General features: G+C 40.3%; 1 protein-coding gene across 10 annotated transcripts in view; it reads left to right on the top strand.

Moving 5' to 3' along the window:
- The window catches only part of IQSEC1 (IQ motif and Sec7 domain ArfGEF 1), a 339541-nt gene that overhangs the window by 297118 nt on the left and 15176 nt on the right, over positions 1-27247 (top strand). For 9 of the 10 annotated variants that reach the window (XM_061472972.1, XM_061472980.1, XM_061472970.1 and 6 more), the window contains 7 exons: positions 11027-11188; positions 15312-15434; positions 16190-16356; positions 18913-19052; positions 20655-20684; positions 23542-23667; positions 25334-25433. In XM_061472972.1, coding sequence (XP_061328956.1) covers positions 11027-11188; positions 15312-15434; positions 16190-16356; positions 18913-19052; positions 20655-20684; positions 23542-23667; positions 25334-25433 — 848 coding nt within the window. The remainder of the gene's footprint in view (positions 1-11026; positions 11189-15311; positions 15435-16189; positions 16357-18912; positions 19053-20654; positions 20685-23541; positions 23668-25333; positions 25434-27247) is intronic. The other variant, XM_061472971.1, reaches the window with a different exon arrangement.

Here is a 27247-nt window from a genome sequence, read left to right as displayed (position 1 = left end):
ATTTCCACAGCAAGTTTTCACAGATGTCTTTCACATGCAAACACACCTCATTTTTGTCCCCTCTTGCTTTCTGGAAAGGGTAGTGACAAGTGAGGAACTGTTCTCTGTGTGTTCTCAGTCCATCACAGTGTACTGTTTTGAGGAGTTTTCTGTAGCTTCCTTTGTAACGGGCTATTACCAAGGTTCTCACTACTCCCAAGTTCTCTCAAAGGATTCAGAGCTAAAAATGCGTGCGTATCTGTTTGCATCATGTAGTGATCTTTTGACCTGTGAGCCCTCAAAGCCCTACCAACTTCATTCGTTGCATGATGGAGATGACATTACTCAAAATTTAAACATCGCTGTTGATATGAATTGGATACTAATTCCAGGAGCAGACTTTTAAAAACATGTCTAGATGCCTTGGAATGTCAATGTAAGTATTTCTTTATTTTACTAAGCAGATACAGGAGGAATTTGCTGAGTGCTGGTGAAATTGTACAAGCACAAAATTGCAAATTACAACTCCTGAAGAAATTGTGGTTGGAGATGTGAGGTACACAATGACGATGTTTGTGAGAAGGCACATTTTTCATTTCCCATGAAAGCAGTTCTAACTGTTCAACAGAGGGATACAGTTCCCATCATTTACATGTAGGTAGAGATTGAAGGTAATTTGGAATCCTACGCACTGTTACATTCAGAAACTTTTCCTCTATTTGAAGCCCTCAGAAGTTGCCAGGTGTTATTAATATTTTTAAGCAGTTTTGCAAGTAGCCATATTTAAGTATTGTAATAACTGCAGTAATCTGATGTTGCTTCATTCACACCAATCACATGCCTAAAGAATTCCATGTAAGAGGCTGAACATACTTTCTATATTGCTCTTCCCAGGTCTCATGCCGTCCCTTCAGCATTCTAATATCTTGCCTGAGAACATGTGCTTTTAGACTGTCTCCCTTAGAATTTTAAGTTGAAAGCTTGTTGGAAACACTTCTAATGATTTTAGACCTTGTAAGTGCAGATTGAGTAGGAGAGAGAAGGTGTAAATTAAACTAAGTTGACGTTCTCTCTACCTTTGAACAAACGCTTTCATTTTGTGAGCTGATCTCTAGTATCTTTGCCAATCCTATACGTTCTGTGATTTTTTTGGAATGGAAAGGGGAGACGCTAGCCTCGTTCAGGATTTCATAACAGCCATTTGCCATCCTCGTGTGTACGCTAAGAGGGACTTTGCTGTTGTTACAACATCTGGACTGCAGATTATTCAGCCACAGATGGTTCCAACAAAAATGAAAATCAAAGCACTCCATGTAGCTTGTCCTCTAGCATGCCGAGGAGTTAGTAAGAAGAGAATAATGTTCTTAGTATGACTCTCATTATTTCTAAAAACATTTAGTCCTCGGTGAAAACACCCAAAGGAAAAAATATCTGCTGTGTGTGTTTTGCTTTGTTCTGTGCCTGTTTTATCTTTTCTCCCTGCGGACCCATTTTTCCTCCTTTCTTCTTTTTTTCTCCAAAATGGATGCTTTGATTAGCGTACATTATGCCTTGCCCATAAAAACAGCTGAAATGTGGAACTGGCTTCAACCAATAGTATATTTAAGCGCCAGTTTCGAATATGAGCGCAAGGATTCCCTTTACTGCCATTAAAAGGGAGTATAAACTTCAGCAAGTGTTGGAAGCAAATCTGGTGTTTGAAAGGCTGCCCTGAGAGCAGCAGTAACTGTGTGCAAGCGGCCCTGGAATCGGGAAGGAGCCATTACCTCATCCTCTGCCGCCAGCTCCGCCTGGTCTTAAAGATTCTGGGCACACGTCTCCCTCCTGCTGCTCCGTGCCAGGAATGGGGAGCTGGTTTGCTCTCAACAATGCCTGGGTGCGTGCTCAGGATACCGTCAGTTGATAGAAAACAAGCTTGGGAATGGAGGAATCTGACTGGGGAGCAGCTCCCAGAGCAGCATCTGATAGGACTCTGGGTGCCAGAATTTTAACTCCTCCCCACCCTCCCCCCAAATTCAAATGACCAAATTTTGCTGGTGAAAGGTGGCCAGATGCCTCTGCAGGCAGAGGTCAGTCTGAACAGAGGCTTGGGGGTGCTCAGGAACCCTTGGAAGAAGAATTCAGGAAAAGAGAAGGGGCCACTGTCTCTTTCCTCTTGTTTAACTGTTCACATCTATCTAATGAATGGGGTTAGGTGGATCTGAAAATGGAAGATCTGGAGCTCTTTAAACTGTCTAAAATGTATCCATTTTAAAGCAAAAGTGGTTGTCAGTATTTCCCACTCATAGTCAGCTGAGTTGTAGAAACTGAAGCTGAAGTACTTCTGTTACGTGTAACTGGGTTCAGGGTGTGGAAAGAGACTTTAGGGCAGGGATACCAGAAGAGGTTAAGACAGGACTGTTCCTCAGTTTCAAAGACATAGTCATCTTCATGTGTCATTCCTGACTACAGTTGCATAAACATGAAAGCAAAGCTCAGCCCTGGCAAATAGTTCTGAGAGCCAGCAGGTTTTTCGTGTATCTTGTCTCAAAGTGGAATATATTTTGCTCTGCTGGCAACTACAAACTCTTTTCCCTACTCTGTGAGAAATGCAGAGATGCACTGGGGTCAGAGGAGGTGAGAAAATCCTCACAGAGCATTTTATTCCATTTATTTAACTAAAATATTTCCTCCTTTCTTACAAGCAGGGAAAAAAATGAGGCTGTCCACTGCCAAGAGAGGGAATAACGAGGAGCTACTAAATCTGCTATAGCATGATGAGTCAGGAGTGTTTGTACTAGCAAGGACATGTCCAGCTACTGCATTGCAACTGCTCGGGGTGTGCCTTATGATTCTCTGCACTGTGTTAAGTGCTTTGTTCCTCGAGGCTGTGCTTCGTATATAGAAAACTCCCATTTCTGAAATAGCTTTAAACTCTTTAATAAATAGCTTATCCTCCTTTGTTAGAATAACCCAGGCTTTCTGCTTGGACCCTTTAGCTGCCTGTTAGACACTTTTTATTGATTTGTAAGCACCTTTGGTTCAGGCTGTAGTTTTCAGACAAGCTTGAACATTCAGTAGCAGTGATAATGGTTTAATGTGTGATTTCCTTTACTAGGAAATGATGATACGGTGAAACAGATTGATCTAAAGATAGAACTGCTGAGGTCAGTTACCCAGTTCTATGAAACAGGCGTCCACAGAGTTTCCTCTCTTTTGCACCCCCACCAAACAGAACTGGGCACTGAGATCATTTCCTGGTTACATTTGCTGTTAATGACATGAGTGTAAGTTAACTTTCAGTGCATGGAGGTTGCTTCAGGTAACTTGGTGTAATAGCAAGGAAGCAGTGACCTTCACAGCTGTGCTGGTAGCTTTTGGTCTTGGATGAACCTGAGAAGGTTAACATATCATTATATAGTGAGAAGAAGTCATCCTGCTGCAGGGAAAAATGCAGGGCTCTTACTCAAATACTGTGAGCAACTATCTCCCTGTTTCTGTGAGATGAGGGAGCCGTGTGAAATGTACTCTTTCTTGGCTTATTTTCCTGGCACAGGGACTTTTCCTTTTAATTACCAGAAGATTCAATTTACACCTAGCTCTTCTTCATTAAACAGTTGTGTAACACAAGAAAGATGCAGCTCATGATTCCCAGTCTGTTTCTTTAGTCATCCTTTCAGCCCCCCTGCCTTGCTGCATAGTTGAGTGAGCTCTCACAAGCTGTTTTGGCAGTAGTTTTGGTAGTATTTTAAGGATATTGAGTTTTTCTTCTTTCCCAGAAGGTTTAAAATAGACAAAACAATTCTCTTGGCTTCATTGTGGCAGCAGTAGGATATTCAGCAAAGTGAAGGAAGAAGTACAAGCATAGAAAGAAATTGTAGCTGTCTGCCAGACGAAGGAGAATATTCAGCTAGCTTGTTGTTGCCAACCTGGCTATTTAAAAATATTTAACTTCTTAAATGATTCTAAGAAAAGTCTTCGATTCTTGCTACTAAAAAAGCCAGCCCTGGATTTTAACGTTGAACTACTGCTTAGGTTTGTGATGACAGTAGATGTTTCAAAATGGCATCTCTGGTATCAAAGGCAAGGAGGATGGTTCTTTTTTAGCAGAAGGCTGGCATCATAGCTGCATTAAATGCTCCACCCCCCAGATGAAAATGTTTCTTTGGCAGCAGCACGTTTGTGCAGTTTCTGTTTGTGGTGTTGACAACCTCTAAGAAATGTTTGTAGCTCTGGTTTGCTTGGTTCTAGATACACTCAGCTTATGGTCTTTTCAGTGTAGCGTGCCTGCGTGTGCCTGAACGTGGACAAGGAACCACAAAGCACATGTGTGCCTTTAGCAATACTGAAGTTCCCAATTTCTTTCAGCAAGCTCCTCATCTTCCATTGGGTGAGTCCCATCCCCCTTTTCTCAGACAAGAGGGGATAAGAAGCCTCAGATAAGGCTGTAAGAACAGTACATGTGTAGTTGTTTGACATTGTGTGAGTAAATCCCTAGTTTACCTTAAATGGTCCTTTTGGCATTGCTTGGTATTGGAAACTAGACTTGGGCAAGCTGCTTCCCTTCCTCATTTGTTTATTAATGCTTCCATTTCACAGCTGTTATTGTCTGGGCATTTAAAGGGAAATACAAAGATTTCATGTGGTTTTGGATGCCTGTAAACTTCAGCAGGTCAGAAGTAGGGAAGGTTTTATACACCTTTGCACTGTGGTTTTGTTGACTGTAAATTGAGGTGGTGCTTGTTATTCTTTGCTCCTGTGGGCCAGCGTGGACATGAGCACTTTATCCACACTGTGGCTTGGTTACTGCAACTGGTTGTGCAGCTGGACTGGATTAAAACAACAAAGAAAAAAACACTAAAAAACCCCAAACCAAAACAAGCTACCACACCCCAAAAAACCCAACATAGAAAGCACAAACCTCATTTTTCTCCTAGTTCAGTTTGGCAGGCAGGCCTCTCAGCCCTGTGGTTGTTTTGGAAGAGGCTGATGCCTGTGCTGGCACTGCCGTGGTAGCACTCATCTATCTGCAGCACTTGGCTTTATTGGGCTTGTTTTGCAGTAAGACTGGCTGTACCAGTAAGTCTGGTAGATAACAGCAAATGCTACCCTTGTGCTCATCTCTTTCTTACCTTCCAGTGTCGGACTAAAACCTTCTCCTACCAAATTCACTTTTCTAACTCATTGCAAGTTTTTTGCAAAAATAACATTTCCTATAGTTTTTAAAGATAACATTTTGAGTACCTAGGTAATACAAAGCCTTGTTCCCCAAGTACCACTAACCTTTGGGATCTGGTGTCACTTTATGTCCAACAACAGGATAAGGTGGTGTATTTCTGACCATGTTTCCTGTCATAGCTTGAAGAGCATCTGTGTGTCTGTCCCTGATCCTGCACTACCTGTTGGGTGGTATGAGCATGGTGACCAAAGTGGCTTAGGATGTCAGTCAGCAGAAGCTGCTGTCCTTCCCCTCTACAAAGGAGGAGCTGTTTCTGACCATGGCTTTTCCTGCTTTCTCAAACATTGGCAGGTCTTGAGCACCTCTCTGAACAGAATTCAAGCAGAGTCAAACCAGGGACTGGAATGATGTGGTTTTGACAGTCTATATTTAGTAATTCATGGAACCTTAGGGCTGTTTGTTATTGTTGGCAATCCAGAGTTGCTGCGGTAGCTAGCTGGTATCTATCTAGCTGGTAGCTAGTTGGCAGCTATCTTTGCAAGCTGATGATATTCTCACATGGTGTAAATGACTGTAACAACAGCTATCATCCTGAAGTTGTCTGTCAGTGTTTCCTTCAACCAGGTGAAAGTTAATTGAAACAAATCATGACACATTCAGAATTAGATGCTCTCTTTACTAATTTGCTCGTGACAATAGAACCATTAGAAATGTAGTGCTTTTCCCATGCTTTTTATATATATGTATATGAAAAAATCCTTTGCTTTTTCTTCTGCTTTCTATGTATTCTTAACTTGGATAAGCATATTTCTCTCAGGAATGTACCAACTTTGATATCGTTACCCTATTTATTGTTCTTCTTTTGTATCCCGTAAGATAGATCATTTTTAGGAAAGCCTTGTACACCACTGACATTAGCAACACACCCAAACACACAGACTTCTAGGTGACTTTACCAGATTCAACCTGCAAAGCTGTAAAACAAAAACCAACCCAAGCTCTCCGCAGTTTCCCAAGCTATAATCCCCCAACAAACCACCACTCTCATGAGATCTACACAAGTGTCAGCAAGTTCTGTGAATTTTCACTGAATTTATGCTGTCGGCACAGCATGTAGGACTTGCTGAGTAAATCAGCCCTCTCCTTTTCATTCATGCTGTCCCTGGGAGGGAAAGGCATTCTACTGACCACAGGAGACAGCAGGGATGTGCAAGGGTGTACTCTTGTTGTAGCTGTAGAAGGAATGGGGCTTTAGGAGGGGTGGGGTTGGGATTATTTTGCTCTTTGGGTTTTTTTTCCTTGTTGTCCACATGTGATTTTGCACTCATCATTCTGGGAAATCACTTCCTCTTAAAGATGTTTGGGTTGGAACTTGATGATCTTAAGGTCCTTTCCAACCCTGACTATTCTATGATTCTGTCTGTTTCCAAAGAGTGCTGCAGGATCCAACTTGACCTCAGCAGCACACCAAGACAATGGTTTTGCTGGGTATAAGCAGCACTCTCTAAGCAGTGTGCTTTGTAAAATCTACTGGTTTGAGCTCTTACTTTGAAGTTTGTGTTACTTTCTCCATTAATGTTTCCCCCCCAGAGTCACTTTAAACCATCTTAAAGGTCTTGTTACTAATGAGTTTCTGGCAAATTCCTTTACCCTTCATACAACATCTGAAAATCTTACGTAAATAGTGTTGCACGTCGTCTTGTGTTAGTTGATTTTTTTCCTTCCATTCAGTAGATTCCTTTTGATTTGCCTTGGTTGGGTATTTTTTTACGATAGAAGACATATTTAGGCTTTCTTTTGGAAGCAACCCTGTGAACATCAAAAGTTCTTTAAATACATGTATCATCAGCTGTGTAAGGTGCTGACTTTAGAAAGTGGATTTTGGTATTAATTCATGTATTCAAATCTGAAAATGAATGCTGTGCTTATGCAGCTTCCACAGCTGCTATTTATAGACTGCTCATCCTCCCTGGTACTGGGAGCTGTAATTAACAGGCCATCACTGGGAATTCTCCTAATCACAAAAGACTCTCAGCGTTAAGTGCGGAATAGTCCACGCTCAACTCTGAGTAGGCAGAAATGGGGATAATGGATGTTGGATGTCCTCTCTGATGTTACACCCATGACCCTTTTATAGCCCACTCCCTTCTGCATCCAGAAACAGGGTAGGAAAATTAGGGTTTGGTGTAAAAGAAAGTTTGTCCATTCTTAAACAGCAGGTTTTGCCTGCAGGAGAATCCCTGTTTGCTCTTGTTGCCTTTTAAAACTTGCCCTCCCACCATTGTGTTAGCTTCTGGTATTTCTTGCCTTCCATTGGGAAGGAGCAGATGGATTCCTGGTGGTTGGCTGCTACTCAACACCACAACCTGCATGCCCTTCTGGTGAATTTAAGAGGCAATTCCTTCACACTTAGTAATATTTGAAATTTGTGGTGATGAGGATGGCTTGAATTTCCATGAACCTGTTTAGTTCTTCCATTTCTTTGAATTTGAAAGAACATCGTATGCATTTCAACCCAGAGAGGAAGGCACCCCAGCTACATTTTTCTCTTAAACTATTATTAGCATCACTTTTAAAGTAGAATTTCATTGTAAGTACAGCACTTCAGAACACTGTTAAGTACATTTTCCGTTGAATAAGATCAAGTCACACCTGAGGTTGAGTGGGAGGGAGCCTACAACAGCAATAAATCCCCTGAACTCCCTAGCTTGCAGGAGATTGTTCTTCAAGTAAGCTGTTTGACAAAATATAGTCCATATTTAATTCAATTTCTTGGTCAAGAGCATTGAATGAATTCAAGGTTTCAGATCATCAGCAACTGAAATTTAAGAAATTCTGTTGGCAATCCAGACTTCCAGAACAGAAACCAAACTCTGCATGAATGAGCTGAATGGGAAGGTAAGGACAAACCCACTGGATAAGAAAATTTTTCTTCCCCTGGAATTTAATACCCACGTTTAGCCACAGAAACTTTTTTGATTGAGAACCTTATTTGTGCACATTCCCATACGACCCGTAACCTTCCGCGTTCTCCTGTGAGCCACATAGCATTCATTACTGAAATCACTCTGGGCTGCCTTGCTCCACGAGTGGTACCCTAACAGCTACGGGATGGTACCGGCTGCCCCTGGCTGCCTCTCCATCACACTGTCCTTTAGAGTACACTGCTGTGTACTGTGGTGAGGTACCAAGAGACCACCTGAAGCTACAGGTTCTATCATTATGAACAATTGCCCTGCTAATGCTTGCCCTAAGAAATCTGTTAGCCCTGTTGTAGTAATGACTGTTAGAACCTTCAAAGTAACACTGTGGAAAGTTACAGTTCTTGTCTTCACAGGTAGTAAAAACTCCCTGGAGAAGCCCTTTCGGTCTTGAGCTCTTGATTTTCAGCAGTAGCTCTGTACCACCTTTGCTGGGTGCAGATTTCAACTAGTCTGACACAATTGTATTGATTTCTAGTTGGCAAATTCAGTGGGTAGGGCCATGGAGAAGAAGAAATAAAATTTCTTTCACCGTTTGTTTTCCCACTGATATTTTATTCACTCTGAATTTTATGCCACTGCTGCTATAGTGTGATTTAGCAAATAGGGAAAGAGTAGGCTTCATTCTTACAGTTCAGAGGTTTCAGGTACTGTTCTCTTGTTATTGTAGTTCAGAGTTTACACTGCATCAATGTTATAACTTTTGTAACACATTAGTCTGCTTTTAACTAATCCTAGACCTAATTTCCTGAGGCTGCACTTCAGAATGAATAAAATATCAATGGGAAAAGAGCTCTTGGTTTCCAGTGTATTGCTGAATGGATTTTTAAGTCTGTTTTGGAAACCTACCTAGCCTGGTTTGGAGTGTAACTGAGTAAAATGATTTCATATTGCTGAGCCAGAAGCAGAGCTTCTTATGTGAAAAAGCATAAGGCTTATGTAAAATTACACAACTGCATAGGAACTGATGCAAAATAAACCACATATCACCTTTGTTATGATTTTAAGTGTTCAAGCTTGTAAGGTGGTAAGAATCCAAGTTGTGCTTTAGTACAGTAAGCAGCGATCCAGCATTTTGTGTCTCTCAAGTAAAGGCGATCTTTGGATCCAGTTGTGCTTTTTGATAATATCCTTTGGTTTGTGTTTGACAGTTGCAGGAGAGTAACTTTCCTGAGCTGGTATCATGCTGAATTTTATGGACAACGTAGCTCACTAGCAAAGCGGGGTGGAAAAAATGTTCCTAGCTTTGCTGGATGCTGTGAATTGAAATTCAGAAAGATCAAGAATTGTGAATACAACTCAGAGCAAAGGTGGCAATTACATTATGTACAAGAAAAAGGGTGCTCTTTGAGCCTGAAGGAGATTCATTTCAAAGATGGTGTTTAGAAGGTGATGATATGTGTAATCTTCCTTCAGATGAAGAAAGCCAGAAAGCCTCATGCAAAAAACTGAGATTTGAGAACTCTTCTTTTTTTCGATCATATATATTCCTCTGATCCATCTAACTCTTAATAGGGTATAAAAAAGTGTATAATAATGTCATGTAGAAAAGTAGGAGACCTGAAAAGTGATGTGTTCAGTGATGTTGTTTGCAATTAGAAACCCTGAAGAAGGGTTATGGTTGTATGATCAACCTTGCATAAAAATAGTACAGTCACCTTGTCCTTTGAAATTGATTTTGCTTGCCTTAAAGGAAGTATCTTTGAGGACATCCAGCATGCTGCAAAGGATTCACTCTTACAAGTGCACATTATATTATCATCCCTTACAAAATAAAGATGATGATAGAATTACTGGTTCTGCAAAAATATCCCCTTTATATTTTTAAAAGAAATTACAGCTGTTGTGTCACCCTGCTGGAAGAGGCAGCACACAGTATGTCCTGGAAGGGGAATTTTACATCACTTTGAAATATAAGCAGCATTTGCCTTTATAAACCATAGGGTTTTTTTGTTAGAAACCAATTGCATCCCCAGCCATCCTCTACAGCATACACTTCTTAATATGTTAAAATAAGAAGCTTCAGCTTGCTTTATTTTGAGAGCTAAATGGAGACAGCTAAATCTGGGGTGAGGTACAAAGAGGTATAAAATACTGCAGAAACTCTGAAAGTGCTTGTCTGAGGGAGAGAAATCTGGGGCAATGGGTGTGTTAAAGGACAAGAAAATCTAAATGAGATGGGAGCTCCACTATTTTTAATTGCTTCTTATTGCATGACTGACTTCCTCTTTTTTCCCCCTTAGTTTTTGTGCTCCCAGCTTGCAAGTTACACTTCTTCAGGTTTTGTTCAATAAGTTTAATTGTTGGCAGCAGGGTGGGAGCTCGGGGGTGTTCTTCACTTATTGTTCCTCAGCACCAGCTTTTTAGTTCTGTTTCTGGAAGTTTCATCTCTCCCAGCAACAGGAGCTTGTAGGAACTGATGTTGGGCTTTATCTTTTGCATTGACAGGTGGTTTGACTTTCATGCCTGAAGCTGCTTGTGTATAAAGCTTCTCTTTGGAAGGGTTGTGGAGCAGGGAAATGTGTAATAACATGCAAAGATGTGTTTCAGAGGTGAACAGTATGTTCTAGAGCATGGTTGGAGTTGTCCTGAAACTGCACTAGCCCGTAGTCTTGTCTGGTGCGCCCCGTCACCCAAAATAGTCCTCACATGCACAAAGCAGCTTATGGGAGTTGACTCCTGCAAATGGCTTCACTTGTTCTCATCTAACCTGTTGACAGTCTCTGGAAGATCCAGTCCAAGGTCAGAGGCATCTATGGTTGGACTCAATGGTCTTAAAGGTCTTTTCCAATCTAAGTGATTCTATATTAGTCATAAGTGATCGGCAAAATTGCTGTAAAGTTTTAATCGAATGCCTGCAGGTCCAGTGGAAGAAAATTAATAGTTCTGCATTGTTGTTTCTCCTCAGAAAACCTGAGAAAGGAGTCCAGTACCTGATTGAGCGGGGTTTTGTGCCAGACACGCCAGTTGGGGTTGCCCACTTCTTGCTGCAGAGGAAGGGCCTCAGCAGACAGATGATTGGAGAATTCCTGGGAAATCGACAGAAGCAGTTCAACCGGGATGTGCTGGAGTGAGTATTGTGTGTGGGGAAGAGCTCAGCCTGTTGTGATGGAAGTTCCCCCAAGCCAGATGGACTAATGGTCTCTGAATGCTTTGTGCTTATGTCTGGATCTTGTTCTGAAGGAGAGGGAAACCAGACTCCAAGGGTTAAGAAAAAAAGCATGCACATGAGCAAATATTTGTTTCTTTGTTTTCCCCTAAGTTACTGGTTTCGGTATTGATCTAACAACATACTTGCAAGGATTTATATTCCCTGTAGTCATGTACATTTACTCTAAATTTATGTTTTCATTTCATTGGCGTTAGACTATATTATTTCAAAGTCTTTTTCCTTCCTCAGGCACTCTAGTAATTTACTGAATGAAACAATATAATATGTAACATAAGGCTTCATCAGTAACAGAACATGAAAATCATTGTTACAGCCACATGGCTCAGCTGTTAGATAAACAGGGATTTCAGACTGCATGGGCAGACACTGACAAGATCTATGCAAACTGTTCTTTTCCAAAGGATTAGATAAACAAAAACTGGTTTAAAAACCAAATAAATTCAAAGCAGAAAATTAGACTTTTAGTAGCTTGGTCATAAATTCCATAAATAAACCTTGTATATAGAGTAGACCAAAAATGAAGCTTCATTTTAAGAGGGTGTCCATTTAAAACATGCATTCTTTTAGGGCCTTTGGGTTTTTTTATCTGATATACTGACCTGTAAATTCATTGTGGTCCAATTTTGTTCAAGGAATTATGTAAACATGTAGTTAGATGTTTAACAAAACTGCTGAGAATGAACACAGAATCCCCACATCTTGCCCATTGAGGAAGACCAGGAAAAATTCTGACCACGGGTTTTAACCAGCATATAGTAAAACCTGCACTGAAATTTGCACTGGTCTGCCGATGCACTCTTGAGGACTCAATATTGATGCATAATGATAAATCCTCAAAATATTAAGGTTATGGCATCATGATACAAAGTGTCTGCCAACACCTTGTATTTTCTTTGCATAGTTCTTACAGACTGCTCTTACTGGCTTCTAACTGCAAAGATGTTGGTCACATTCTCTACAGTCATCCTGATCTATTGTGCTGTCAGAACTTCTTATCTCAGATTCAAGCTTGAATGCTGCATTAATACAGCTAATGGCATGTGTATATATCATAGAATCATAGAACAGTTAGGGTTGGAAAGGACCTTAAGATCATCTGGTTCCAAGGTCTTCTCTTTCTTTCTTGTGCCTTACTGAAGGCTGCCTTCTTATAGCACAATAACCAGCATAGAGCAGCAGAAGAGCCTGTGCACCACAAGCACACATCTGGCCCTACAATACAGAGTGACGGAGTGTGGCTTGACTTTGATGCAATCCCTACTCAGCATGAGTCAGTATTAGCTGCTTGTAATGGTGGGCTGGATTTTGCAATGATAAGTCAGACTGGGGTGAAGACTTTCCGAAGAGTGGGTGTCTCCTATATTTTTTAAAGAAAACAGAGCAGGTCAAGACGAGATGTGGTGTTGTTATAAACAGATGTGGTGTTGTGGACTTGAACAAATCGTTTGCCCTCAGTCTCAAACAGACTAGCAGAATATGAGTAAGTAGAAGTGTGTCTCTGCTGAGGCAGATGCTGTAGCTGTGGTGAGGTGAATTGTTAAGAGTAAGGTCATAATCACCTACCTACAACCCCACAGCAGTACTTTCATTGAAATAACCTGTTCTCCTGTAAGCTGTTCAGCTATGCTTTGGAGCAAGGAGCATCCTGTAGGCAGTGCTGTTCTCTTGATAGTGTTCTGAACCTCGCCTGCAAAGAGGAACAAGGCATTTTTTTCTTAAAAAGAGACAACAGAATAGTATTTCAGCTTAAATACCACATGTACAGATTGCAGGTAGATTTCATCCATCTGATAATAATTCTGGGTTTTGTTCAAGTTTTCCAGAGCCTGTAAGTTAGGGTGTTTTAACGGCTTGAAATCTTCTTTTCACTGGAGTTTAGAAAATATTCAAAGAGTAACCTAAGTATTTGACCAAGAGCTGTATTCTGGGCCTACTGTAGTTGCTGCCTGGTGGCAGCTCAAGTGTAAAGGCATTGTCTGTATGCTGTGGAGCTTGCATAGCTGGCATTGATGGTGGTGCCCTGGCCAAAATCTGTGCACATCAGACACTCTCCCCAACACGCTGCTGTCCTGTAGTGAGCCCCAGAGTCCCCCTCTGCCTACCAAGGAGTGCTTGATGGAATAGAGATGCAGCTGAGGACCTGGCCTTCTACTGTCTTGACTTGGCATTAAAAAACAAAAGGACACTCACTCAAAGAATAAAATAAAACCATCATAAGGATCACTGTTAAAAGTGAGAGGGAAAGCATGCCATTCTGCTGCTGTCAGGACTTCGTCATTTCAGTTCAGTACACTGCACAGTTCTGTGCAAGAGTGCCAAGAGAGAGAACCAAGGCAGTTGTTGGTGACCCAGCAAATGGTACATTCCATTCTTCTTACTTGGATTTTGTAGAGAGGTGGTAAGCAGCGGATGGTTCCCAGGAAGAAGTTTCAGTTCTCTGCCTCCTAGCAATGGTAAAGCCTCACTGCCTCATGCTTTTACCTGACTGGGACGTGTAACAGTGCTAGGGGAGATGTGGTCATTCGGCACAGGCTTGTTCACTCAGAGTAATGTATGTACTCACGTTCTCCTGCAGTGACTATAGTCACATTCTCTTTATCATTATGATCAGGATCTTATTATCATCAGGGATTCTCATTTTGTTAAGTATTGTTAACAAAAGCTAAACAAGTGTGTCTGATCTTACTTTCATGTTTCCATTTGCTATAATGACTAAAATAACTTGTTCCCATTTTTGTCATTAGATAGCCATGAGCAAAGTTTTGTTTACTATTCTAACATACTTGTAGAAAAGTCCTGATTCCAGTTAAGAACATGGACCATGGTGGTATACCTGCTGTCTCCATAGCTCATGTAAAAGATGAAGACCCCTCCCCATTCTGTTGTTGGCCAGCAAGGTCCTCAGTTGCTCTCATTTCTTCATTTTGACTACAGCTTGTCTGCACATGTGCTTTACACCTTTGAAGGAGAGAGCAGCTTTTGAAGGTGTTACAGAACTTATAATAGGTGGGAAGGCTGTGAGCATTATTGCAGAACTGATAATAGGTTTGTAGGCGTGGGCTGGAAAGAGCGTGAGAAATGCCAAACCTGTTTGTGTCCTCCTGCTTCTGCATGAAGGGAAAAACAGTCAAGGCAAAGAGAATAAATTGCTTTGGTATTAATGTGTGTTAGCTACAATCTTAGTAGAAGAATAATGTGAGCTACTCTAATTTATCATTGTACAGCTATACATCCATGAAAAGGTTTTAAAAACTAGATTGTGCTTTCTCTCTGTGGTTTCTGCATTACAGTGCTGTTACTTGCACTGATTCATGTCTGGTTATTTGAAAACTAAAAGCTAAGTTTAAAGAAAGGAAATTCATAAGCTTCTGTTTTTAAAGTAGTCTCCAAGTATTAGAATGACATAGTTCATGTTGATTATATTAAACTGGTTCCTATTTTATTTGTTGTTAGCACTGTATTTTCAGAGCAAGAAGCAATTACTTAGAATGTTAACTGAAAGACACGGCAAGTGATGGGGAAATGAGACTTACAGCAAGAGAGTATCCAAACGAGATGATTTTTTTTCTCTGTATGCAAGAACATTCCTAGACCCAGGAGCCATTTGGTACAAACAACTGTGTTTGCTGCAGGCTGCTTCAGATAGGATATTTTGAGCAGTGTAAACTATCTGTTATTATTATAGGCACTGTGATAATTGATTGGCCTGGAAGCACAAACCGAATAATTATTCTTGGCAATGGTGTATCACATTGGTCAGGCATTTGTCATTCCAGCAGCTCCTCTGCTACAAAAATAATAAGGGCCTGCTTACATATACACATTGATCCATTATTTGTACTCCTTCCTTCACAGCTTACCTGCAGTTATTGCAATTGGTCAGATTTTGAATTTTTCAAACAACTCCATGAATCTCTAAGAGAGATGAAAAATTGAAAGGGTTTTTTGGTCTCCAAATCTTACCTTCAGTACTGTGTTGTTAGAAATTAAAAGCCATAATGGCAATATGTTTCTCTCCTAGCTGTGTCGTGGATGAGATGGACTTCTCGACAATGGAACTGGATGAAGCACTCAGGAAATTTCAGGCTCATATCCGTGTTCAAGGAGAAGCCCAGAAAGTCGAAAGGCTCATTGAAGCTTTCAGGTATGATGCTGAAATAAATTACTCAGTCACCAGAAACCTGCTGATGTCAAACTGGGGAACTGGGAAAGTGAAGTAAATCTAAGTTATTTCCATGCTGATTTGCAGTGTTCTTGTAAGCTACATAGTTTCAAATCCAGCATGTGATTGTGGTGGTTTTGCCAAGTATGAAATGCGAAGTTTTATTTGCTGGTACCATGCAAGTCTGGCATTTGTAATAACATAGTGAGGTTTCTCAATTAAAAGTTCTTTCTGGCATCAGTTGAAAAGATATTCCAAGATCTTTGAATGTCTCTGACAATGTATTTGGATATAGTAGTTCATATGAGTGCAATACAACACCATTTACATTTTGGAGTATATATGCTCAGCCTTTCATTAAGCATTTCAACAACAGTGGAATAAAGAGCCTTAACTTATTAAAACTAACACAAGTGTACTTGATCAAGGGCAGGATGAGATGTAAATCAGCATCTGGCAGTAAGCTAAAATCAATGCTCTGTTCTTACCTGGTGTCAATGGGAATTACTGAAAAAATAAAAAGGAATACTGAAGTTATTGTAGCTCAGAATCTGTTCTATGTAAAGCTGCAGTGCCAGCAGAGAACAAAGCCTTCCACATTCTAGGAGTGGCTTATAAGCTAAACATATGTATGAAACACAAATAATAGCTTGCTCAGCTTCTGGGGTATGTTAGTTGGTTTATTTGGTGGAATCAGAACAGTAGCTCTGACAGCTTTCACTTCTGCTTTTTTACAGCCAGCGATACTGTATCTGCAATCCAGGTGTTGTGAGACAATTTAGAAACCCTGATACCATCTTCATTCTAGCCTTTGCCATCATACTGTTAAACACAGATATGTACAGCCCAAATGTGAAACCAGAACGCAAAATGAAGCTAGAAGATTTTGTCAAGAATCTAAGGGGTAAGTCAGCTCTACTGAGAAAGGTCATAAAAGCTTTTCCCTGTAACTGTCACTGGGGAGACACCATGTATTTTCTGGGATAAACAAAAACACAAGGCACTTGATGCTGATTTCACCTGACATAAAACTGCTGTCATTTTTACAGGCTCTAGCTGTTTCTGGAATAGTGAAAACAGAATTAAGCATATAGTCTTTTGTCATATCTATCTTGTCTTTCTGAGTGGATGCATAGTCAGGTCCTTTTATTCCCATATATATACATATATATTAAGGAACAGAAATCACTATGTCATGATGAGAACTTTTGGAAATAAACTAAAGATTTAAACTCTCACTGGGGGGGGGGAAATCACAACTTCAAAACCTCCCTAAAAGGTTCACCATAAATAGCACATAAGGTTTCATTTTGATTTCTTCATTGGTATAACTTTTGATCAAGAAGCTACTTGCTACTCTATGGCACACCCAAACTGCAATTAGGTTGCCAAAAACCGTGGATATTTTTTCAAATCAGTGCATCAGATCTTTCTATCCTGGTTCTTTCTGGTGAAAAAGAACAGGTTTTATGAAGTATCAGCTCACCAGTGCTCAGCCATGTCTAACAGGAAGCAGTCCCTGTAGAGCTGAGCAGGAAGTTCATGCACGAGGAGCTGGTGCCTCCTTTTGTTCCTGGGCACTCAAGGAAGAATGGATCAAACAGCATTTACCTTTTATCATGGAAGAGCACGCAGATGCTAGAGAAATAAAGTGAGGCTGAAGTCACCATCCCCTTTTCTCTACAACAGTTTGTGCCTATAGGGAAAAAGCAGCTTTTACTGTAGTTCCATTACTGTGTGTTTGTGCAAAGGCCAGGAAAATTGCCTGCTCAGTCATTGCAGCCCTCTCCTCCTCCCCACCCCCTGCTTTTAAGCACAGAATAAGCACAATTTAGTGTAGTCCCCGTCCTTTTGTTGACCATGGCTGTAGCAGCATGGCAGCAGAACAGGCACCAACAAGCATTGATGTGTTGTGTAACAGCCATTCTCTCACTCACAGCTAAAAGTGGGCTGAATGGCAGAAACATGGAATCCAGCTGCTTAATATACATAAAGATCCTGGTGCATCTCAGAGGCATGGTAGTTTGTATTCCTGTGTGCATGTGGAACTTGCATTTTAGTCCTAGTAAAAACAAAATCCTTGCGGGGGTCTGGAATTTCAGACTGTGGAAGTCCTGGTTGGTGATTTTATTCCCTTAGATTTCTATAAGATAGTAGGTGGTTTAGCTCAGCAAAATATAAGTTAGTGTTGAGATTTTACTGTAAAGTCCTCAGAGATTCAAAAAGGCCTGATATTCATCTCTTAGCATAATACTACAGTTATATTTGTTGTACTGAATACAGCACATTCTCTGTGAGCCCTACCCCAAATGCCAGCAATTCCTTATGGTTGTAGGCATTTTTGTAACAGGCTGCCTTGCCTGTGACTGCAAATGACTGGATCACACAGGGTGGTCTGTGGAAGACTTGCTGATGTGGAACAGAAAAGAGGCAGTTTTGCTTGCCTCTAGTTGCAAAGAAACTACTTTATCATGGTGAGCAGTTGTTCCAGTGGACGACATGATATTCTATTTTGGCTTCTGAATGGGAGATAAGAGTTTATTGCTTTAAAGCCTGTATAAAAAATAGATATGCATCTCACTGTCCTCAGGAAATCCAGCTGTAAGTCACCTATTGAAACTGGACTCCTTCCACTGCTATTAAAAATACAGGATCAAGCATTCAAGCCGTACCAGTGATCATCACAGAGTGCTAAACAATGACACTGTAACTAGGCTATTCTGATGATTTGTTTTCCAGAGTAAATGAATTGGTTTTGAAATCACACAGGAAATATCAGTTAAATTAATTTTACTGGGTGATGATAAGGTTCTTGTGTAGGAAATTATTCAATGAACAGTGTTGAGTAATATGACAGAGGCAAAATGGAATGGTTCTGCTTCCTCCCAGTGGGTTACTCCTAGAAGGAGGCTACATGGAGATTCGAGTGTCTAAAGGGTTATTTAACTTATTTGAGCTTAGATACCAAAGAGGAAACTTGAAAGAAAAAAAGAATAAAAACCCCAAAGCATAGGAAGTTAGCCTTTTTATGGCTTAGTTTTAGATCAGAGTTGTGAAACAAAAACTCAAACCTGTGTAATTTCCATCAGTGTCTTGGCATATTGGAGGCAACAAGCTTTTGGGCAAAAATGAATGCTTCAGTGATGAGTAACATAACTTCCACAAGGACTGCATAGGAGATGTGAGCTGACAAAAGTCTTGGAGGCTCTAGAACAAGCCAGCAGGAAAAAGCACAGCACCAGTCTTGGGCAGCATGGGCATTAGTGTTAGCAGAGGAAACAGATTGCTTGTGGTTTTACCCTCTCCTTGCCAAGAAGCCTACATTGCTGAGCAGTACCAGTGTGTCTTCGAGCACTCAGAGCCAGGCTGATAACAGAAAGTGTTGGCTTCCCATGGCAGGGCATTGGAACTGGATGATCTTAAGGTCCTTTCCAACGCAAACCATTGTGTGATTCTGCAGGTGTGGATGATGGTGAGGATATCCCCCGAGAAATGCTGATCGGGATTTATGAGCGAATCCGCAAACGGGAACTGAAGACAAATGAGGATCACGTATCCCAAGTGCAGAAGGTTGAAAAACTCATAGTGGGAAAGAAGCCGGTAAGTTCACTTGGCACTGCCTGTCAGTTCCTAAGGAGATGTAGGGCAATGGACGGTATAGACAATACAGAATTATTAGAAGTTGCTTAGAAGTATAAATTGTTTAGAAACATAAATTAGCTGATAAGTGGCAAAAGGCAGAAACTATCAAAATAATTATTTGCTATAAGGTAGGGTTTGATTTTGGACTACTCCCAGTGCAGATGGATTTTGCTGTTGCAATCTGGTATTCATGAGTGATGAGGTCTTAAACTCTTTATGGGAAGCTTTACAATTCTGGAATTACACTGAAATATCTGCCTTTTAGGCAGCCCTCATGTTTCTTTCAAGAGAATTGTTTTGTTAAAGTGATGTTGTAGTGACTCCTATTTCAACTTTTGCGCTATCAGTTGTGGCTCCGTAAGTTACAAGGGTAATGGAGAACTCCTGTTCACTTCAGCATCTTTCTCAGCATAGCAGCTAGCTCTGTGAACTGGGGCTTGTAAGGCGAGATTGTGTCCTTTTGTCTTGGAACTTTCCCTGGAAATCAAATCCCAGGATTCTAATGCTGGGTTTGAACATCTAAAGACACTTCTTGGTTTGTTGTGGGGAAAATCCTGAAATACTTTGCTAAATCAATGAATCTTCAAAGGATCTGCTGGAAAAGGAGGAGAAATGGAAGGCCACAACATTTTCCCTTTTGTTTTAGGAGTTGAGTGGACACAGAGCTATCAAGACCAATATTTTACATTCTAACAGTGGTATCTAATGTGGTGAGGGACAGTGGATACTCAGCCTTCCTGAATTCTAGTCCTAGAGAGTCATCTTCTTACAGTGTTCATGTTAGTAGCCCGAAAGGCAGCCCAGAATAAAGCCAGAAACATACTGGACTTGCATGGGTTTGAAGTCCTACATCAGGTTTTTAATCAGCTCTGGGAGCTTTATTGCAGCAGAGACTGATGGCTTGAGGGATTTTTATTAAGACAAAGAGCACGGATCTCAAGGTTTGTAATATCCTCTCAGACAAGCCTGAACGTGGGGAGGGAATGAGGGACCGCCAACAAAAATTAAACATGTCATTTACTTCTGTTTCCCAGTAAGGAAATATTGTGGAGAACTCTTAGAAGAGGCAGAGGAGAAAGAAAGCAAAATTCCCTTAATAAAAGCTTTTATATATAATTTTGAGGAGAAGGGAAATAAATATTCTAAAGTCAGTATTTGACAGTCACCTGTGCTTTCATATGAGACTGATTTTCCAGAATTGTTGGGGGATTTAGGTTTATATATAGGCTTCTGTGGGAGATGGGGTTGTTCCTTCATGGTTCTTTTCTTGTTCAGGCATGTGGCAATTCAAATCCTAAAACTATTCTCAACCTTGTAAATTAAATGGGATTAAGAAAACAATGGCTCTGTGGAGTTCTAGGTTCAAGGATTCTTCTGTTGAGAGACTTTTAACTGTGTGAAAGAAACTTTAGGAAGCAGACAACAGCCTTTATTGATAGAAATATTTGTTTTTACTTTATAGGCATTTAGTCATAGTCAGACCGTGACTGTTTACTTGCTATGATACAGTACTGTGTTTCTCTGAAGTTTAACGAACTTGTATATGTCTTTCTACTGTAGATTGGATCTCTGCATCATGGACTTGGCTGTGTAGGTATTTCTCTCATACTCCTTCCAAATTTATACTAACTTTAACTGGCAGCATTTTCTTAAACTTGCAATAATGCATTCTGTTACATATTAACTTCTAAAAAATGGGGCTTCTTTCACAAAATATTCTCCTATTGCTGTAGTGATAACACTCCGAAATATAAACACTTCCTTAAAAATCTGTTTCCCAGAGGCTGATGGTTGTATTGCCAAGGGTTTTCCAGACCTTTCCTTAGTACACTTTTTCTGCATTTCAAATGCCATTATCACTGTAGAAAGAAGACAGCCAGGAAGGAGTGAACAAATCAGTAAACCTATAGTTGCACCTTCGCTTTCCACCTGGGCCCTGGTGTGTTAATTCTCTCTGGCCCGTTTCAGTATTGAATGATACTCTAGAAAGATATTGCCAGTTAGTTCAACAGTTCTCTTCTGAAAGGTCATGGACATGGAAAATATTGATTCCAGATTTAAACTGTAGGCATATTCAATAACAATCCTAAACCTGTTCTTCTATTGCAATGTTCCACTTGTACCATTTCATGGTAACATTACTGCAAGCACTTTTGAACAAACACAGAAACCAGCTCCTAGCAGAGGAGTGAAATGTAATTGCCTTATCCAGATTTGATCCTAATGATTTTATTGTTTAACTGCACTGTGCATTAGTATCTTCAAGTGGGACAATCCAGAGAATCATAGCATCAGCCAGGTTGGAAAAGATCATCAGGTCTCACCATTTCCCCAGCACTGCCAAGGCCACCACCAACCCATGTCACTGAGGACCTCGTCTCCATGCTGTGTGAACACTTCCAGGGACAGTGACTCCAGCCCTGCCCTGGGCAGCCTGTTCCAATACCTGAGCACCCTTTGGGGAAGAAATTGTTCCTCATCTCCATCTCCATCCTTCCCTGGTGCAGCTTGAGGCCATTTCCTCTTGTCCCATCCCTTGTTCCTTGGGAGCAGAGACTATCCCCCTTCTGGCTCCATCCCCCTGTCAGGCTGTTGTAGGGAGTGGTATGGTCCCCCCGAGTCTTCTCTTCTCCAGACTGAGCCTCCCACCCCCCCAGGTCCCTTAGCCATTCCTCATCACACTTGTGCTCCAGGCCCTGCACCAGATCCTCAATGTCTCTCTTGTAGTGGGGGGCCCAGAACTGAACACTGTGAAGAAGGAACTTTAAACTTTCTTTTTTTTTTTTTTCAGTCTTTTATTTCTTGCTTTTTCTGTGTCAACAATTAAAATCATACAAACCTAGCTTCACATTCCTCAGAGAACTGCCTGTCACTGTTCCATGGATGCATGTCTAGCAGTACCACTGGACTGTAAAAACAAACAGGAAGATGTGACCTTTATAAAATAGGCTGGAAGGGAATCTTACCAGCTCATCTATTGCTGTGAGTGAAAGCACTGGCTGCAGTTAAATTTCAATACCAGAGTTCACTGTAGTTGTCTGCAAGTTTATAGGCCCAGTGACTCTCCTTGGGGCTTTTTACCTTGCTGTAGGCAAATCTCCAGCTGCCGTGTGCTGTCTGGAGCTAAGCTGAGGTAGGAGAGAATGAGAACATGAGACATTCATTTCTGATGCTTTGCACTGAAGGTTCGGTTACCAGAATAACCTGAAAACAGAAACCATTGCTTTCTCCTGCTATAACCTGAAAACAGAAACCATTGCTTTCTCCTGCTATAACCTGAAAACAGAAACCATTGCTTCCTCCTGCTTTCTTCACCACATTGGCTCCTTTAGAACATGGCACATTTCTTTCTTAAATACCTTCTCCTTGCAAATCCAGGGAGGATTATTAAATTCATGCCATAGGTAAATGAAATGTAATTAGTATTTTATCTGTTATTAGCATGGTTATCATTGGATTTGGGGGAATAAATGAAGTCTCACCAAATGACTTGCTAACCAACCAGGAATGAGAACAGATAGTGAACCCTAAACTCTTCTAACAACTTCAGGTTTGGTTTGGGGTTTTTTGCTTCTCCCTGCTCATGTAGAGGAAGAAGCAGCATTAGCAGACTTTGACTCGTTTCCTTGACCTAGTACATCTTGTAATTCCCATGCAGAATGCGGACTTACAAAGAAACATGATGTATAAATGAAATCTATGTCTAGTTACCAAAGAGTATTCTCTACTTCAAATTTTTATAAAGTTAAAAGGATTTCTTTTAATATTGTTAACAAGATATCAGCATTTGCATTTGGAAGAAATGCATTCTGTTGAGGAGGAAAACAGTATCTCTGGAGACAGCTTCAGCAGATAGTTCAAATCAGAAAATAGAAAATTATTCTTGGTTTTCTTGCCAGCCTGAGCAAATAAGCCAGACTGAAAGTGCATTTACTTCTTCCTGGTGTCACCATGTCCTTGGTATTGGGGAATGAACAAACTGGCTTAATTCAGTGACTGACAAAAAGTAACATACAACATCAGTGTATTCATCTCACAAAAGCTAAAGTTGCTTTGCAACTTTTCTCCTAATAAAGATACGATAAAATGCTCAGGAAAGCAACATCCTTTGTTTTTAGCTTCCACTTTCTTAACCCTACGGTCTTTCAGGGCTTTATCATTCCACAAAGTGAGACTCTATCCCCAGTAAAACTTTCTCTGGCATCCATATACAAGAATGTGAGCTGTTAGAGAATGTTTTATACAAGAACTTTGAGGAAGCTGAAGTATCATGCAACTTTGTGGCATATAAATCTTTATTTCTCTGTTGTTGGTATATTGATGAAAAAGTCTTATGGCCTTAGAGGTAGAAATATTTGAGGTATTCAGAAGAAGGCTGTGGGTATGAAAGATGCTCCTTCTTGGCTACCCCTTGCTCTGTTAACCATGACTATTTATATTATCACAGGTCCTCTCGCTACCCCACCGGAGGCTGGTTTGCTACTGTAGGCTGTTTGAAGTTCCAGACCCAAATAAACCTCAGAAGCTTGGACTGCACCAGCGAGAAATATTTTTATTTAATGACCTTCTTGTGGTATGTATCTTGGGGTGGACAGGCTGCTAGTGAGGTGTTCAGAATGCCTGGCTCCAGGGAACCAGCAGTGATTCAGGGCATGAGCGTGCCTAAAGAGAAATATCTATTACCTGTTACTCTGTACTCCAGAAGGCTTGGTATGATTGAGGTTTAAATCTTCCTCATTATACAGAATTTGCTCTTAAACTGAAGCCGTTTATTGATTACTACACTCTATTGTAAGAAAGTACTTCGAAGCAATAGCTTTTACCATAAAGAAAAAATGACATCCAGGTTACCCATTTCCTTACTGGGTAAACAGAGACATTCTTTTCCCCGGGAATAATGAATTCAAGTTACTTGTGGAAAAACAAAATTACATACTACTTCATATTCACAGATGTTCTATGAACCAGACGTGTTTCTTCTTTGAAATGGAAACAGGAGATGTTGAAATAGGTTTTATAGTTGACTTTACTTTTCAGTGTGTATTTAATTTGACGGGTCTTTTGCAAAACAGACATACAAAACTGGTGACAGCTTGGAATTATTTGGTTGGTTTACTCTTCAAAATAAGAAAATTTGTTGCACTGTATTTGGAATGTATTTGGCTGTTACCTGAGATCCTTAGAACTAAACTAAAAATGTGATGGTTTTTAATGAAAAAGGCATGGCTCAGATGCACAACATTATTGTGTGTAATTTTTACATCTCTTCAGACCTTAAAACCAGGAAGTAAACGACTGTAAAAAATATCCTTTCAATTGTGAGTGTAGCCTTCTAGTTGTAAATGTGCTTAGGTATAAAATGATGGAACATTGTTGTCTTCGGGTTACAAGTTTTCTGTCATTTTTTATTACTTTGATGTCAGTAGTTTTATCAAACTGTTTTGGGACTAATATTGAACAAAGCTGTCAGTTGACCAGGTGCCATCACCAGAAGTTAAAATTAGAAAGAACTAGTAAAAATAAACCTCTTGCGTTTAAAGAGAAAGAGTGATTGCATTCACACTTTAAGAGAACCCCAAAATTGATGGTAAGTCGTAGCATGTTACTTCTGTTGTAGCAAAAAGTGCATGCTGCCACAAACTCAGCTGTGATTGAGATAGGTGCTGTACAATCATCGGGAAAAGAGGGGTCATGGATGATGTAGTGTAAGAGAGTCTTTGGAGGGGCACAGAAGTGGAGCAAGTTTAGAAGGTCGCAGCACATGAAAATAATGACTAAGAATTAAACTTGTCTGAAGAGGTGTATAGGCATGTCCTGCCCAGAGTCAGACGAAGAAAAAAGCATGAGGAAAAGCAGCTGAGCTTTTAAAAGGATCATTTAAATACTCACGTTTCTGCTGGCATGTGCAGTGCACAGTATGGATGTGGGGTTTTTGTCAGGAATTTCAAGTAGAATTCTGGAGAATAGAGAACACAAAGGCTTTGTATCTGGATAAAATATTAAACCTTCTGGTGAAGAGATAGCAGTGCCTCAAAGCGAGCTTTGTTCCTTCAGAAGTCATGGACTAAATACATCAGATGCATTAAAAATGAGGGAAAAATGACAAGTTGCTATTTTCTGGCAGATTACAGCTTTCTGTGGTATAAAATTTTTCCTCGTATGCTAACTGTTAACAATCATTTTCCACAAACACGTATGGTCAAAGGGATATCTCACTTGGTTTATTTGATGACTTTCAGGTGACCAAGATTTTTCAGAAGAAGAAGAACTCTGTTACATACAGTTTTCGACAGTCATTTTCCCTCTATGGAATGCAAGTTCTTCTGTTTGAGAATCAGTGTAAGTCCTTCCTGTCTTTTTTAGATAACCGTTTTATTCAGACAAAAATACAGAAGGCAATAAAGAAGTGTGTGAGTGAAAGGGATGGACAGGACTTGATTTTGAGTTTAGGAATAAAATTGCTCTCAATTTAACATAGCCCTAAAGTTTAAAACTTCAAAGTTTTTAGATGGTGTCAGCATAAGAAACAGCAAGACTGCTGTTAAGTCTTTGGGGTTGTAGTCAGAAGCCAAACTTGCTAAATGTGTTGGTTGTGAATACTTGTAAAATGTTTGAAAAGAAACAAATCTATCTGCTGCTGAGTCAATGGTACAGTTAGCTGGAACTGAATCTATGATAACAAGTAATGGCTCTCATAATGATATGTGTAACTCAAAGCACTGTTTAATTTGTTTCCCTGATTTATGTCCCAACTTCGTGCCTAGGTAATGCATACTCCTTCAAATATAAATGCAAAACAGAGTCTGGATTAAAGTTTCCATTTTGCGATACCTCTTGTTTATGTCAGTTGTAATCTGCATCAATCAACTCTTCTTATCTTTAATGCTTGTCAAACATAGTCTTACCAGACAAAATCCTGACTAAAAGCAAATAGTGTGTTAATGCCCTGATTTTAAGCCCAGAGACAGCATCACAACTACACAGCAGAGCACAGTGGTCAGTGTGGCACACGGGGAGACGGTCTCCTTGACCTGACTTCATGGTTTGAAAACCAGGCCTTGACCTTCCCGATCAGCTGGATACAGTTCAGTATGACCTTCAGCAGTTTCTGTGATTTTCTGTTGTGGAAGGCTCTTAGTTTTCACTTGTCCTTGAGAATGTGCCCCGATGCTCATCTCTCTCAAAAGAAGTCACTGTTATTGAGTCAAAGCATCTGGGGATTTCAAAAGGGAAGATTTTGTAGAGCTTGCAGTAGTGATGTAGCTTGCAGGTTATTTATATGCAAACACATTCATTTTCTCTCTTGTGCACGCATTATATGATATAAAATTCATTTTCTGAGAGGAAGGCCAAATACTTCTATCCTGGATTTTGGTGATAATAGGAGAATATAGAATTCCTCTGATGTCAAGTTAAATAAATAGTTTAAAGTTATGAAATAAATAACTATTTCATAAGCATACCAAACAGAAACACTCCATTCAAGCAACTTAAAAATAGCTGTGGAGAAACTAGGAATAAAGGGTTGGCTTCCTCACAGTGAAGTGGAAGCATTGTCCCTGAGATACTTCAGTAGGAGTAGTTGGGCTTGTAAGGTGAATTCACTACAGTGAGTGACTGAGCTGATTACATTTCCAATATCAGTGCCTGTTAGGTGGAATGAAGTATTTTCCAGTTGGGAAAGAGAATTATTCTCCTCTTTTGGTTTATAAAATTCATATGCTTGGTTTCCCCTGTCCCCAGCAAGCTCTGGGGTATTTTGGACAGAGCCATCACACTATTCAGTCGATCTGTGTGTAGCAGCTGTCAGAAATGCCTGGTTTCCAGTGGATAAAATTTCCTGTCACTAAAGCAGAAGCAACAAAAATACTGGTTTGGCTACCGATGCGGTTGAGCAACATGATTGGTGTTGATGATAGAAGAGTTGACTTCTAATGATAGAAAATGTCACCCCACCCCTTAAGTGATGCACTGCTAACAACAGAAGCCAATTCCATTGGGTGGAAAAGCTGGGAAAGGAAGAATAAGGAGAATGGTGTCATAGATCTCTAGTAAACAAATAGGTCATAAGGGAAATACATTTTGCATTTGCAGTCAAAATCATTGACAAACTAGAAGGGGTGAGCAGCTAGATCACTGCAAAGAGAGTGTCT

Source organism: Pezoporus flaviventris, unplaced genomic scaffold (genome assembly GCF_033815535.1).
Source record: "Pezoporus flaviventris isolate CSIRO_AGI_PZ_B2104156 unplaced genomic scaffold, CSIRO_AGI_Pfla_v1 ptg000073l, whole genome shotgun sequence".
Taxonomy (NCBI): Eukaryota; Metazoa; Chordata; class Aves; order Psittaciformes; family Psittacidae; genus Pezoporus; species Pezoporus flaviventris.
This window is presented reverse-complemented; position numbering and strand designations above follow the sequence as displayed.